This window comes from Dicentrarchus labrax, unplaced genomic scaffold (genome assembly GCF_905237075.1).
Source record: "Dicentrarchus labrax unplaced genomic scaffold, dlabrax2021, whole genome shotgun sequence".
Classification (NCBI taxonomy): Eukaryota; Metazoa; Chordata; class Actinopteri; family Moronidae; genus Dicentrarchus; species Dicentrarchus labrax.
The window spans coordinates 11576963-11591824 of NW_026136702.1; the positions used below are offsets into that span (position 1 = coordinate 11576963).

Here is a 14862-nt window from a genome sequence, read left to right on the forward strand (position 1 = left end):
TCAATTAGTTACACAACAAGCCTTTGTGTCTCTGCGCCCCGGTGAGGATGCAGCTGCTGCTGATGTCAAACGACGAGACGATGCAGCCCACAGCCCTGCGTCGCTTTAAGGAGACACAACAGGTGTCTTCAGACAGGGAGAGCTTCAACTTCCTGCCAATCGGAACCACGCTCGCACTTTGATAAGAAACCAAAACCCTCCAACCCTTACATCCACAGAAAGAATCCAATTATTATTAGAGTTACATGTTCTTGCCGATGTGTATGAGAGTTTGATTCCATCCAGGGGCTAAAGTGTTAAAATCTACACGTGAATAAATGAGAAAAACATGTGGTGCATGCTCCTTTGTACACTGGAAAGATAAGGATAGAGACTTATTATTTCCAGACATACATTCTCTTGTGTGCACATAAATGTCAGTTGGCAGTTGTTAATCTTAAAGTAAAAATGTATGAGTTGTATTTCAATTCATTATAGTAAGCCCGACCGTCCACTGGTTTTGACACTACAGAAGATCTATGTGAGTCATGTTAATCTGTAGTGTTATTAATCATTTGTCCCATAAAGCAGGGATTTGTTTCGACTAGCAGATGTGAAGCTGGACAGGTTAGTGTTTGTTTTGTTGTCATTTCCCTGGGAATAAAACTTTTGATGTAGACACACTGACCTCAAGAGATTAAACCAACTGTGGCATCTGCCTGAAATGATAGAGGACCAAACAAAATTGCACTTTTGGAGCTGCAGACACAATATGTGTCAACAAAGGCTTGATTCAGTTTGCAGTTTCCTGTGTTTAAAGGGGAAAAACTGCAGTGTACAATAAATGCCTGTGTTCCAGTTCCGCTTTAGCTGATCAACAAGTGTGTAAATTTCATGAAATCCAGCCATCAGCCCCAGCCTGTGATGGATTCGTCATGTTTTTCATGCCATAGGGTTAAGAGGGGACACAAGCATGACATTGTGTGGCTGAAGTCTGTTTTAACCTCAGGATTATAAGATCAGGAACCTTGTGAAATATAGGTGACAATGAGTAAAGTGCTAAATCATATGGATAAACAATATAGATCTTTTCTATATAAGGACTAAATTCTACAAAAAACAAATGGATACTGTACTGTAAGTCTTCATTTAAGAACCTGTTTATCTGGTACCTATAAGAAAACTAACCACTAAACTGTGGGATTATGTATGAACATGGTAACACTGTGACAGTCGGCTGAATTTCTTTCATCTGTCTCATGATGTTGAAAATCTAAACAAATCCCTGTGTCCCTGGTTGACCCCAACAAGAGTTTAGGTGTGAAATAATCATGCTTCACAAGTTTGTTAAACCTGCTTTAACAAATTGATTCTATTTCTGAATAAATGAGGAAAAACTTATCTCAGAAGTGTAAAGAAATGCTGACACAAATACAATACTAATAATATCTGGACTTTTGTGATGACTTTTTCTGCTGAAAGTGGTTGAGCACTAAACATTTGGCAACTCACTAAAGAAATATGATACAGCAAACACTACAAAGCCCTATTTAATGTAATGTTACTTCAGTATATCTGTTCTTATGAGACTTTTTGCACACTAAGAATGTCAAAGCACCTTAAATAAAGTCCAGTCTTCTGGTTCATACAATCTGAAAGGACAGCTTTATTGGCTTCAGTTAAAGAGATTAAGTAGCCTACTTGCAGGGCAATATGGAATGTTTAATGTTTTCAGCACGAGGAAACATGCTCAACATGTTTAGTGCCTCAGCACAGACCACAGACTGAAAGACCTGTGACTCAAAGGGCTTTCAATCCATGTTAAAGCATGCAATAAAACAAAAATAAACAGGGACAATACTCAGGATGGAAGACTTGAATATATCAGTAAGTGCACACATAAACATAGTAGGTATAGAGAGAGAGACTGCAGATATTAATCGGTTATTATATTATTAATCAATCAGATTTATTCATCTCTGTCTGTTTTTGTGGTGTACTAAAGCTTTTACCAGGCTCTGTGGTTACATATGGGTCAGATGTAAAAAGGGTTTTTGCTGCCAAGTTGTTGTCTTGACTCAGCACACTTAGCAGTACCAGCCAAGTGTAACACTGACTTGCCACTGTTATGAAATACAAGGGGGACACAATGAACTTGTGCCGTATGTAGTATACTTTGCAAAACGAAAGGCTTTCCCATAGTAGTGTGAATTACTGAGGTGAAATCTAAAGGCCATTGTGAGTAATTCTGACAAATTATGTTGGTTTAGAAAATACTACTTTGTTTCCTGCTGATGAATAGTCTGTCATTTTTGTGCTTGCACATAGATGAAATGAGATGCAAGTGCCAAAAGAGGGAATCAGAAGTACATCTGATATGTAGTCTGGTGACTGTTGAGCATGAAACTGATTTTTATGTTCTCTGATGAGATATTGTGTAGTGAAACGATTTAATTTACTGTTTCTCCTCAGTGGTTCAGGCCCCACCAACAGGGTCATTTTCTTTTCTCTTATTTTGCATTTACGAAAAAAGGTTTCTCTTTAAATATAATCGTTATTTCTTTAAATCAAAGTTTCTATATCTGCTATGTGGTGTTGAATGTGAATGGGATAATAATATTAAAAGTGTAAAGTTAAAAATGTAAAAATGAAAAGAAAAAGAAAAGTGAACTGAACATCAGTTGAGTGGACAGGCCCGAAGGTGAGAGCCACAGACTATGATATAGGGGCCACCTTGTGGTAAAACATAGTGCTGTCCACTTACAGATTAACAGTCACGGCAAGGCTCAAATGAACAAGCTACATTTGAGAGAAAGAAAAAAAATCCAAACATCACAGTGGATTATGACCATTTCGGATGTGTTTTTCTGTGATAATAAATAGGGACGTCTCTGCGCAGCCTATCGGATTCCAGGATGCAATACGCATCCAAATGAAAAGAACGCCAGTACTTTCGCTAATCCTTGTCTATCCTTTTTATCTCGGGACTCATAGCAGTCGGATCACTATGGGACAGCGAAGCGGTGGGACAAAGCCATGCGGATGATATTCATGTAAATGAGAGAAAAAAGCAAGTCTGTTTGACTTCAGTGGGCGCAAACTGGGCGCATGTAGGCAAGCAGCGTATGCGTAAAAGTGGGCCAAAATGTTCCTCGTCCTGCTCCTGGGGCTCTACGTGGCCACAGGTGAACTTGTCTCCCCAGTGAGCCCCTGCCCGTCGCAGTGCAGCTGTTTTTACCACAACCTGAGTGATGGATCAAAGGCCAGGTAAGGAGGATGTCCAAATGAAAATGATTTTCAATTTAAAAAAAATTTGTGGTTTGTGCGCACAGACGCATCTTTTTAGATGGACCGGTCTTGTCCTCATAGGACAGATGTTTGCATAGAGGTGAACACGTGTACCAAAGATAATTCAGAGAGTGCATGTCGGTCCAATTTTATTTAATGCAGGATTATCTCTCAAAGGCACTTTCAACCCCCATCTATGCGTTTTATGCGAGTTTGGATGGATTGGAAGATAAATATATTTAATATAAGTAGCCACAGCATTTTTGCTGCTTGTGAACTTATTATACACATTTTTCTGTCCTCTGGACGTCAAAACATGATTTAATCATTTTTTAAAATTCACTTTGTTACATGTTAAATGTCCTTAAATGCGTAATTTGAGAAGGATGATTTAGAGGTGAACATAAATGAATTCATGATATCTCTCTTTTAGGAGCGTGATTTGCAATGATCCCGAGATATCTCTTGTGCCTGTTGGGTTCCCTGTTGACACGTCCAAGCTGCGGATTGAGAAGACAGCGATCCAGCGGCTACCAAGCGAAGCCTTCAACTACCTCTCCAGTCTGGAATTCCTGTGGATGTCTTTCAACACGCTGTCCGCCTTGAACCCAGACAGTTTCCGGGGACTGTTCAATCTGGAAGAGCTTCGTCTGGACGGGAATTCCCTCACCGCCTTTCCCTGGGAATCCCTCATGGATATGCCCAGCCTCAGACTTCTCGATTTGCACAACAACCAGCTCACCTCGCTGCCAGCGGAGGCCACCACTTACATCAGGAACCTCACCTACCTGGATCTGTCCAGCAACAGCCTGCTGACCCTGCCGGCAGAGGTGCTGTCCACTTGGCTGGCCGCAAAGCCCGTGCAAGGGCCAGAGAGCTCCAAAATGATACTTGGTAAGGGACAGTGCGCCTCCTGATGGCCAACCTTCTCTCACAAAACCAACAAATTTAAAATACTTAAAGCGCGCCGCTAAACACAGTGCGTAAAGGATAGGGTGTTAATACATTTTGCGCAAAGAAACATTCTTGAATAGCAGCAGGACAAAACAATTGCTAAGCAACACGGCATCTGATAGATGTAATTAAGATACTGGTCAATGATTGTAGTAGTCATAATTGTAGACAAATAGCTACTGTATATTTATGAACCCTTAAAATGTTCTTACATCTGCTAACAACTTACAGTGTGTTATAAAACATTTATTAAGTATATATAGTGCTTATAAACTGTACGTTTTTATTAATATGTATGTATGTGCCTTGGCCCATTCTGCCCCAAGTCACCCTTTAGAACCAGAGACAACGACGTGGTTTAATTGTGGAAAAAACGTGACTTGTTTTTTTTGCCTTTAAATTTAGATCAACTGCGTAAGCAGTGTTGCAGCACGTCATAAAAGTTAATTTTCCACTGGCTCATCTTCTGTGTATAACCCACTCTCATACTCAGAACAGTGGGCAGCTGTTCCAGGTTCAAGGACAGGAGGGTGAAATGACAGCAAAACCTGACCTGGATCACTAGACCACCACCACTACCACCATCACTACCACCATCACCACCATCACCACCACCACCACCATCATCATCATCATCATCATCATCATCATCACTACCACCATCATTGCTGTAGTCATGGTCATGATGTAGTTTATGAATTAAATATTAATCCTCTTACAGGATTAACATCCTAACATCCACACCAGCCATCTGCAGGCTGGTCTATCACTTTTTTCACACAGCTGGATGCTCATCTTTCTCCTGTAGCCTCACTTGTACCCTCACCCTCAGGTCTCCATGACAACCCCTGGGTGTGTGACTGTCGGCTCTACGACCTGGTCCAGTTCCAGAAGTTTCCGACCCTTTCAGTGGCGTTCATTGACACAAGGCTCCGGTGTTCAGCTCCGGAGAGTGTCTCAGGAGTCTTATTTAGTGACGCAGAGCTGCGACGCTGTCAGCTCCCACGTATCCACACAGCTGTGGCACGAGTTCGTAGCGCTGTTGGGAACAATGTGCTGCTTCGCTGTGGTACCATTGGAGTCCCCATCCCAGACCTGACGTGGCGCAGGGCAGATGGACGACTCCTTAATGGAACAGGTGAGTCAGTAGATCTTTGAATATCAGGGTAATTCTCTGTGTTATGCCTGAGATAAGATGCTTTTGTCTGCACTGCTTTGTTAATGAAATGGAAAGCTACCAGTGGAGATAGTTGTAAGGTTGTAAATCTGACTGACAGCTGCTACAACAGTCAGTTATGCAAAACTGATGATTACACTGTATAATCACCTGCTTGGTGTCTCTTTGTGTATTTATGAAAGGGCATATTACTCAGATGCCACATCATATTTAAAATCGTTGTCCTTTTATAACCATTGTCTAATGACCATATTCTCCCCTCTATCCCACCACAGTTCAGCAGGAAACCTCGAAGGAGGGAATCACCTGGTCCATCCTTAGTGTCTCAGCTGTGTCCTACCGTGATTCAGGGAAATACATCTGCAAGGCCAGTAACTATGCGGGGAATGCTGAAGCTGTCATTTCTCTCCTTGTCTCTAATTCACCAAAACCAGAGGGGAACCAAACCAGCAACGACAAGAAAGCCAAAGTCAAGAAACCCAACCAGATGGGCAAAGCAGCCTACCAGGAGAAACTGGTGGCCAGGTATGTGGTTCCAACCTCCACCCCTTCATCCATGCCTGCCCTGGATCCAGGCCTCCCACCTGGTCTTGGTCCTGATCCTGGACTTGTCATTTACAGCCTGGCTGACAGAGCCACCCCAGGGCCTGCCACCTCCTCCAACCCAGATGCGCTGCTGTATCTGGAGAAGACTAATCTAAGCAACCTGGCGGCCAACACCTCATCGCTGCAGCAGGACCCGGACAGGGTGGTCCGCTCAGTAAAGGTGGTGGGGGACACAGACAATACAATTTCTCTGAACTGGAGGGCTCCTAAAGCCAAGAACACAACAGCATTTAGTGTGCTGTATGCTGTGTTTGGAGAGAGGGACATGAGGAAGATCAATGTTGGAGCGGGGCAGAACCGTGTAACCATCGATGGGCTGGTGCCTAGGACCAAGTACATTGCCTGTGTGTGTGTGAGGGGGCTGATCCCCAAGAAGGAGCAATGTGTCATATTTTCCACTGATGAAGCAGCCAGTGCCACTGGCACCCAGAGGCTGATTAATGTGATTGTGATCACAGTGGCCTGTATCATCGCGGTCCCGCTAACTGTCATCGTGTGCTGTGGGGCACTGAAGAGACGCATTCAGAAGTACTGGGGAAAGAAATCAAAGGACATCCAAGATTCATATGTGACATTTGAAACACTGTCCCCTGCCACAAAGGCCAAAGGGCTCGAGGGAGAGTATTTGAACAGGCTGAACCCAGAGGAGTCCAACAGGTTGCTGTCAGCCCGCTCCAGCCTGGACTCTGAGGCCACAGCTAAGATAGAGGGACAGCCTAATGAGTACTTCTGCTGACATCATGCTCCAGCTCCGGCTCCTGCTCCATGCCATCTCCCTCGAGCTCACCCGCATCCACGCCCCAGTCCGAACCCCAATACCCATTCACATGCCCATCATCATCACCATCACCACCCGCATCCCCATCCCCATCTCCACCCACATCCATATCCCCGTCACTACCTGTACTCTCACCCTCAACAGCATCCTGACGTCAGCCCCCCTCCCACACGCTCCCATACACCCACACCGTGGGATTCCCCCCCACCTGTCCCTCCTCGCTGGATCACGCCACCAACTCCACCACCACAGAGAGCTAACTTCTATCAAAGGACTTTTGCACGCTGCACTATAATGGAAATATCAGTTTAGAGAATATTTAACATTTTAATTAACTTGTTTTTTCCAGATATGTTTAGAATTTATCATGTTTCCTGCAGATAGAGAGAAACTCACTGGACTGTCATACATGTAGCCATGCATTAATAGTGAGACAACATTCAAACAAACTCATCCTTTTGTGTCTAAAAGAATGTTTTTATCACTAAGCCTGTAAGAGAAAATGGCTGAAAGAGCATCACAATCATTGTAATTTATATTTCATCTCATTTGCATGGCCCAGCGAATAAACCTCTGTAACCTGATCTGACTTAAAGGGAACTCAACGGTTGATACTCTATTGTTTATATCATATATGTATGTGTATGATTTGTATATACTTACTAGATGATGTACACTTACATATACAGTTAAGTCTGTGCCTCTGTATATATCTGTCATATGTTCTCAGAGAAGATATACACATTGGCATGGTTCAACACTCTGAATGGAGAAAAGCTGGAGCTGGAGAGAAGTACAGAAAGGACTGAACTATGACACTTGAAGCTATGTAAATAGGGTGGAAATGATGCAAAATGTTAAATGATTTCTATTCCCAGCAATGAGACACATACTATGATCTCTATGTACCTGTTTTGTGCCACCTAGAGGCATCATTCCCCCGTTAAATGTAGATCTATTAATTCCAATGATAATATTTGAAAATAGTTGAATAAACTTTTATATATACATATCCAGCTAGCGGTACTGTGTGTTCTTATATTTCTACTGTCAAATCACCATATTAATCAAGATTTAGACTGGGTTTCCATACAGAGTGCAGATTTGAAAAGGGCGATGCTTCATTTTATTCATGTGGATTTGCCAACTCGACTCAGTGTCTGTCTAAGACTGAAAGGTACCACTTTATGATAGGTCACCCTTTATAAAGGGTTTAGAAGTTGCATGGGCTTAATCTATCTTAATGAATAATTTACTAATTCTTTATAAATCAGTTATAAGCCCACTAATAAGAACAACTTTAGGGCTGGCAGATTGTGAAGTTTTTTTTTAAATCTCTTTAATTCATCAACAAAATCCTCTGTGGACCACAAGAGTCTTGACTTTTAATTAAATTAAATGTATTCCCAACTTATTATTAACTTAAATAACTACGGATATTATGGCTTATTAGACAGTGTGGAACTCCAACGTACTTATTAATGGCTTGCCAACTATTATAACTGCATTATTAATGCCAGTAAGAGGGATTTTTCTCAAACTGGCAACCCAAAACGTGTTCCTATTAAAGGTTTATAAGTGACCTATAATAACTTAAGGTGCCACCGACCTCTGGGTCAGACACTTACTGTCCAGTGTTAATCATGCGTGTCTTTCCCAAGAATTAGACGCCACTTGCTCGCGGTACGTCATGGATTAAGCTTAATAGGCTTCTCTTGTCTGCCGCACTCGACATGTCTTGAGCACGAATGTAGCCCTCAACTTTGGGAATTTTCTCGGACTATGGACATAATTTGTTACCTGCTAGTTATAGTTTTGGTTAACATTCAGGGGTATGAACCTTTTTCTCAGTGTTTACGCGGGTGCAGCTGTGTAGAAGACCGTCATGGAAGGTAAGAGCTGATTTCACGTAGTCTAACCTTTACCAAGGCAGAGGTATTTTTAGCCTTTCTAACTGTGTCAGTGGGTGACGGTAGATAAATTAAAGTAATACAATTGATATATGAATACTGTATAGCTTATATTGCATCAAACATGTTCCTTTAATCATAGGTCGCTGGTATGTATGGAGGAGAGTGCGTTTGGGGCCATACCACAGGACCTTCCAGATGATATGACCAAAATACGCATAGAAAAATCTCACTTCACTGAAATCCCTAGAGGGGCATTCTCACAGACGCCCGCCTTGGAGAATTTATGGCTGAACTTCAATGATATCACAGTGATAAACTCAAATGGTCTGGAGGGTTTGGGGAATTTAACCGAGCTCCGTCTGCAAGGGAACAAGCTGAGTTCAGTACCATGGACAGCGTTCGAGGACACGCCGGCACTAAAGATCCTGGACCTGAAGCACAACCAGCTGGACGTCCTGCCGGAGCATGCGTTAAAATTTTTGCCAGGTCTGACTTACTTAGACTTATCCTTCAATCGGCTTACGGTCATATCGAAGGAGGTTTTCCAAAACTGGCCTCTCTACCAAAAACTGCAGAGCGCGGAGGAGCGGGAGGCGACCGCTTTCGGGCCGAACGTCGTCCTGGCGCTCCACGACAACGACTGGCTCTGCGACTGTCGCCTGAAGGGCTTCGTGGAGTTCATCAAGTCCCTAAGTCCTCCGATTATACTGATGAACTCTTACTTGACCTGCTCAGGGCCGGACTTTAGGACGGGCAAGTTCTTCCACGAGGTAGAGCTGCAGGCATGCGTGAAGCCCGTGGTCACTACCCTGTCCTCCAACATCAGCCTGCCCCAGGGCGCAAACCTCACCCTGCGCTGCCTTGCCAAGGCCAGGCCAGACCCCGCAGTGTGGTGGACATATGGTCTGAAGATAATCAGAGGATTTCATGGTAAGAGTGTGATGTCCGCAGCATGTCATTCCCACACCCAGCTTGAGTGACATCTTGGTGTTAAATTAGATACTTAAACACACATTTTAATCGCAGACTCCTATAAGCCCTCCTTAAGATGAGGTGAGTTAAATCTGACCCACCGCGATATAATCGCCACTGATGCTCTCCAATCTGCACAGCAACATCAGTGTTGATTAAGAGAGTTGGAGATTATAGTGTAGGCCAGCCTACCTAATGTCAACCGTGTTGGGCTACTGTGTAATTAAATAAACATCTGCGTCATTAGACTTAACCTTCAGAGTGTGAGAGAGAGAGAGTCCTTACTACAGAATGACTGCATGTAACCAGTCCATCATAAACTGAAAGCAACCAGGCTGCTGCTTATCCCACTAGTGCATCTACTGCTATCACTAACACCACTTCTGCTGCTAACAGTCATTAGTAAGCTGTCATTATATTGGGTAGGAACCAGAGTTGCTGTAACCCAAGTAAAAGTAGGCTATATACACATCTATAGTATACCAGTAGAAGTAAAAGCAGTCATGAAAATAATCACTTTATAATGACTTATAAAGGCACCCTTCATACAGGTTATATTGTGGCTTTATACTGAAATGATGTTTGTAGTTCAGCTGTAAGCCATTGATAAGGAAAACGTTTTGGTTGAAAATCTCCCTCACTGGTGAATGATTCATAAAATCATTATTAAAGAGCAATGAGTCTGAATTGCTAATAAGAAATCAGCTCTCAGTGACATAAGGATTACTCACTTTCTAATAACCCAGATGCAAAAGCTAGTCAGTCATTTTCATTTACTAAAGGATTTGTAATCTTTAAAGTCTGCTGTTTTAAATATGAGTAGTTTAATAATAAATGCATTTTGTTCTGGATACCCTGGTGGAGTAAGGGGGGCAAAAGTGCCCTCTTGGATGCCCCTATGGTAGATAAAACATTAGGGTGCTAATCCTGAGCCTAATAAGCTGTTTCATCATAAATGCATCACAACTTTCTGCGCACTGGAGTCCTTTTTATTTATTTTTGTCCACCACTGTTCTGCAATTGTTCTCCAGAAGATCTGAAGTCAAATGGTCCATCAGAGCATCTTCCTGATGAATTTCAGAGCTACATGATTTTTATTTCTTATAAATGGCTTATAACTGATCTATAAAACATTCAATTGAATTCCTCTTTATTTATGTCTTTAATTTACAAGAAGTAAATTAATAAACAAAAAATAAAGCATTAGTTCCCACTTTATTTATTCCATGTGGACCTGACTGATATTGTTTGTTCCACACACTATAGATAATTAAAGTTTATGAGAACAACCTTTCTAACCTTCTTTTCTATGTAAACATTACACCAATAATAAATTAACTACATCAGTAAATAAACATTAAACATTTTAGTTGTATTATACTTATATGTATGTTATATGCATATTACATACATGGGCCACATAAATATGTCCCAAAAAAGAACATATTACAATGTCCTTATACTTTAGGATAATCCCCCAAACCAGATTTAGGAAATCTGCCATTTTCTAATTTCAAAATTTCAGTTGTGAGAATTTGCTGATAATATAATAAATGAAATACCTTTAGGTTCTGGACAACAAATGTCACCTTAGATTTACACAAATTGTAATGGGCATTATTGACTATTTTCTGACAGGGATAAGACGATTATTTGAATAACTGAGAAGATATTGTGCTAATTAATTAATAATTAAAATAAATGTTAGTTGCAGCCCTACAATTTATATCTTAAAGCTGTCTAGTATATGTCTGTGCCAGTATTTTTTGTTTGTCTGTGTATGTGTGTAGTGGTCATATTTTTGTTCAGCCTTTCTCTTTAATAGGAAAAAGTGGCTACATTACCTGAATTTGATGAAATAATGTGTGTTCAACTGAAATGTGAAATGTGAAAAAATGTCTTAAGGTAACAAACAACAAAGTGAGTTTTATTGTCTAAGCCAGCATGTCCCTTAAAATAACACTATATCCCCGTTTTTTCCCCCAGAGTCTCAGGAAAGAGTGGACGAAGACACGATCAGATCCCTGCTGGTGATCCCCTCCCTCCATGCATCTGACCATGGTGTCTACACTTGCTCTGCTATCAACTTTATAGGAAACACCTCTGTCAACATCTTCCTGGATGTCCGCTCTCCTGGCGGCTCCCAGCCATCACTCCCGGCTCCACCTGTTCCTGTTAATGAAAATGTCTACATTGACATCCGCATCGCCAAACAGACAGTACGCGGCATCTCTATTGAGTGGTACGCCACCTTGGACCGCCCATCTGAAACCTGGTTCACCATCCACTTTGGCCGGGCAGATTCCGATAAGAAAGAAATGATCTACATCGGCCCTGGGATTCACTCTTACTCCGTCTCTGACCTGATGCCTGCTACCAAATATGAAATCTGTGTGACCCTTAAGAACCAGGCGCCACGTCCTGGACAGTGCATTGTGTTTGTAACAGGAAGTGACGTTACTGAGATGGAACAGAGGGAGAAGCTGATCCATATAGTGGTGATAGTTTTAGCCATGGTGCTTGCTGTGCCTATAGGTATGTATGCCTGCACCACTGACAGTAAGTTTGCCTGCCTGGAGGGTATCATGGAGTCCTGGAAGAACCGACGGAGAGAAAGCAGCTCGTCGGGGATGGAACGGGAGAGGCAAGGCACCTTCGACAGCCTGCAGGCCGCCAGCGACGAGGACCTGGTTAATAAAAATTCCAGGGAAGACAGGAAGGTGAGGAGGAGGTCAGATGACAGACTGCATAAGAACAAAGCTGACCACAGCAGACAGACAGCTGAACTATATTAAATTACTGTATATTTATACTATAAATATATATATATATATAATATATATTATTTGTTAAAACAAGAGTAAACATGAAACTGATCGTGTACTAGGCACCCTGTATCAGCTCATTTTGAAAAATAGAATAAAAATAGATCTGCTGTAAGATTCTGACTGTGATACTCATATAAGTACAATATTTAGAAGAATGACAATGATCTGCCTTGGTTTTAATATTATCTCTTCCTCTGTTCTAGGCCGAGGAGGTTGTTGCAAACATGTGAATGATGACCGTTATGTCAAGAGTGTAATTCAAGGATTTTCACCACTGTAGAGAATGTGAGGTTGTGCAGTTTGTTTCTCTCTGAAATATGACATGTTTGTCTTGCTATCATGATGTATTTCAATGTCAGTTATCACAATTTTTGAATTGCTGCTTGAAATGAAGCCTTTGTGATTTATTTAAATGGAGGAGTGCTCAAAATTACTGCTGAAGAGTCCCTTTTTAAAATGTCTCTCAGTAGTGGGTGCTTCCTTTATCGTCTGCTTTATCTTTATGTGATTCTGTGTTAGCACTTTTATTATTGTTTTATTTATGTATTTATGTATTTATCAGACTAATATCCTTTTGGTGGACCTTTTTGGTTCACATATTTTTACTCTCACTTTCACCTTAAATCAGATGGTGATTCTGTTAAATAGTTAAGTGATTGTACACAGTGTCACTAGACAATGTCTTGATTAAATTTAGTTTGATGAAATTAAACTAGTATAAAGTCTGCTACTATATGTTTAGTTTTTTTTTATTGATCTTTAAAAGTACAATAAGATATACACATTATGAAATCATTCAATTCAAGCTTTTAATTTAAATTAAATTGTGCATTGATGTGTGTCTGTATGTGGGTGTGGGTGTGTGTGTGTGGTCATACCTTGTGTTATGTGACATTTGTCCTTGGCATAGTCCTTTTAAAGCAGCATTATGAGTGACAAAACCTTAATTTCTTGTCTCTTTTATGTCGTTCTGTTACCAGATAACACATACTAAAATTACTGATTTAATAAACTGTATTTTATGTAAATATTTGACTAGTTATTGGTAAAATAGTCACATCACATCAATTAAATGATGAAGGATTAAGTAAGGGTTCTCAGTGTCTGTCTTAAATCAAGAGTCAGGTGCCCATATGAACACTGAAACAGGTTTTGCTTGCTGTAATAATGTATCTTATTCATATTGGCCATTAAGATATTTCTTCCTAATGTTTTTCCAGTGTGATAGGAGACAAAATTCACAATCATTGTTACTATTATCATTCATCAATCATTATTCTAAGCATTATACAACTTATATGATGCTGCAGCTGTTTGAAATCAAGTGGATATTTTGCTAAATGTTTTAGTAAAGCATTTCCGCTTTTTTTATTGTCCTTCCACTGCAGCTCAAGAAGGAAGTGTGAATGGTAGAGTTTTGTTAACATATGTCTAATCCTCTCTGCTGCTCGCTGTACATGTACGTCACACATGATCTGTGCTTTCCAGCCTAGACAGATGGCCCATCGGATATGCCTCGGCCAATGGCATTGTTCATTTGACATAATACCCAAACACTGGCTTTTTTCTTCAATATCCCCTCCTGCCGTCACTTTATGATCAGATCACATGAGCCCCCTCCTCCATCTCCATGTGTTGTCTTCTGCAAGGAGATCAGTTCATCTCTGCTGGGACCCACTTATATTGACTTAAGATCAGGGTTTTAAATGACTGGTTGAGATTGGGAGCTCTCATTCTCTGGAGCACAGACACATCTGCTTTCTTGCTTATTTAGATGTTTTTATATGATTTGCGGATGCGGGGTTGATGCTGCTATTTGTTGTAATCCTTATCCACAGTGTATAACATAAAACAAAGTAAATTCTGTAAACATTTTTTTCCACTGATTTCAGTGTTCAGAGATTAGTTTTTATTATTCAGAAAAGTAAATATTTAATTTACCTTTTAGAACCTCTGTTGCTTCACACACTTAGCAGGGTTTTTGAACCCTGTGCATTTCTTTCATTCTAAAGCATCAATGCTCTTTGCAACTTTTAACTCTGTAATCCTCTATCAAATAGCCCAGTAATCCTCGCTGCCTCTTACATGGCATAATGCATGATCATTTGGGCTGCTCCTCATATTCCCTCATTTCATTTCAGAGCATTAACAGCTTGCTACGCTGAAAAGTTTTTGTGTTTATGTGTGTGACGATTTTGACCTAAAATCTGGGTTTGGTTCCTCAAGGATCTTTGGGATTGTGCTGGCCTGAAAAAGCAGCACATCATACATTCACATACTGTATGTATGAGCAAAAAAAAAAATCCCCAGAGTCTGTACTGCATCATCATAACCATGTAAAATGTGCCAGCTGAGGCTGCAGAAAGT

The 14862-nt window shown here is 41.0% G+C and overlaps 2 protein-coding genes across 2 annotated transcripts; both read left to right on the forward strand.

The window, feature by feature from the left end:
• Positions 1–2794: 2794 nt before the first annotated feature.
• lrit1a (leucine-rich repeat, immunoglobulin-like and transmembrane domains 1a) lies at positions 2795–7798 on the forward strand. Its single transcript, XM_051427042.1, has 4 exons — positions 2795–3246; positions 3701–4161; positions 5054–5359; positions 5674–7798. Exons 1-4 carry the CDS (start codon positions 3125–3127, stop codon positions 6738–6740), a joined length of 1956 nt encoding a protein of 651 aa, XP_051283002.1. The 5' UTR covers positions 2795–3124; the 3' UTR covers positions 6741–7798.
• Positions 7799–8477: 679 nt separating this feature from the next.
• lrit2 (leucine-rich repeat, immunoglobulin-like and transmembrane domains 2) lies at positions 8478–13523 on the forward strand. The gene is made up of 4 exons (XM_051427048.1): positions 8478–8674; positions 8835–9625; positions 11654–12387; positions 12699–13523. The coding sequence occupies exons 1-4, from the start codon at positions 8565–8567 to the stop codon at positions 12723–12725; spliced, it is 1662 nt and encodes a 553-aa protein (XP_051283008.1). The 5' UTR covers positions 8478–8564; the 3' UTR covers positions 12726–13523.
• Positions 13524–14862: the final 1339 nt, after the last annotated feature.

What these genes read in the sequence shown, in the direction of transcription:
- lrit2 (XM_051427048.1), top strand. Translation starts at nt 8,565, where the DNA reads ATGGACATAATTTGTTACCTGCTAGTTATAGTTTTGGTTAACATTCAG. An exon ending in GATAATCAGAGGATTTCATG is followed by an intron (nt 9,626 to 11,653) that starts GTAAGAGTGTGA and finishes TTTTTCCCCCAG; the next exon opens with AGTCTCAGGAAAGAGTGGAC. An exon ending in ATTCCAGGGAAGACAGGAAG is followed by an intron (nt 12,388 to 12,698) that starts GTGAGGAGGAGG and finishes CCTCTGTTCTAG; the next exon opens with GCCGAGGAGGTTGTTGCAAA.
- lrit1a (XM_051427042.1), top strand. Translation starts at nt 3,125, where the DNA reads ATGTTCCTCGTCCTGCTCCTGGGGCTCTACGTGGCCACAGGTGAACTT. An exon ending in AGTGATGGATCAAAGGCCAG is followed by an intron (nt 3,247 to 3,700) that starts GTAAGGAGGATG and finishes TCTCTCTTTTAG; the next exon opens with GAGCGTGATTTGCAATGATC. An exon ending in GAGCTCCAAAATGATACTTG is followed by an intron (nt 4,162 to 5,053) that starts GTAAGGGACAGT and finishes CCTCACCCTCAG; the next exon opens with GTCTCCATGACAACCCCTGG.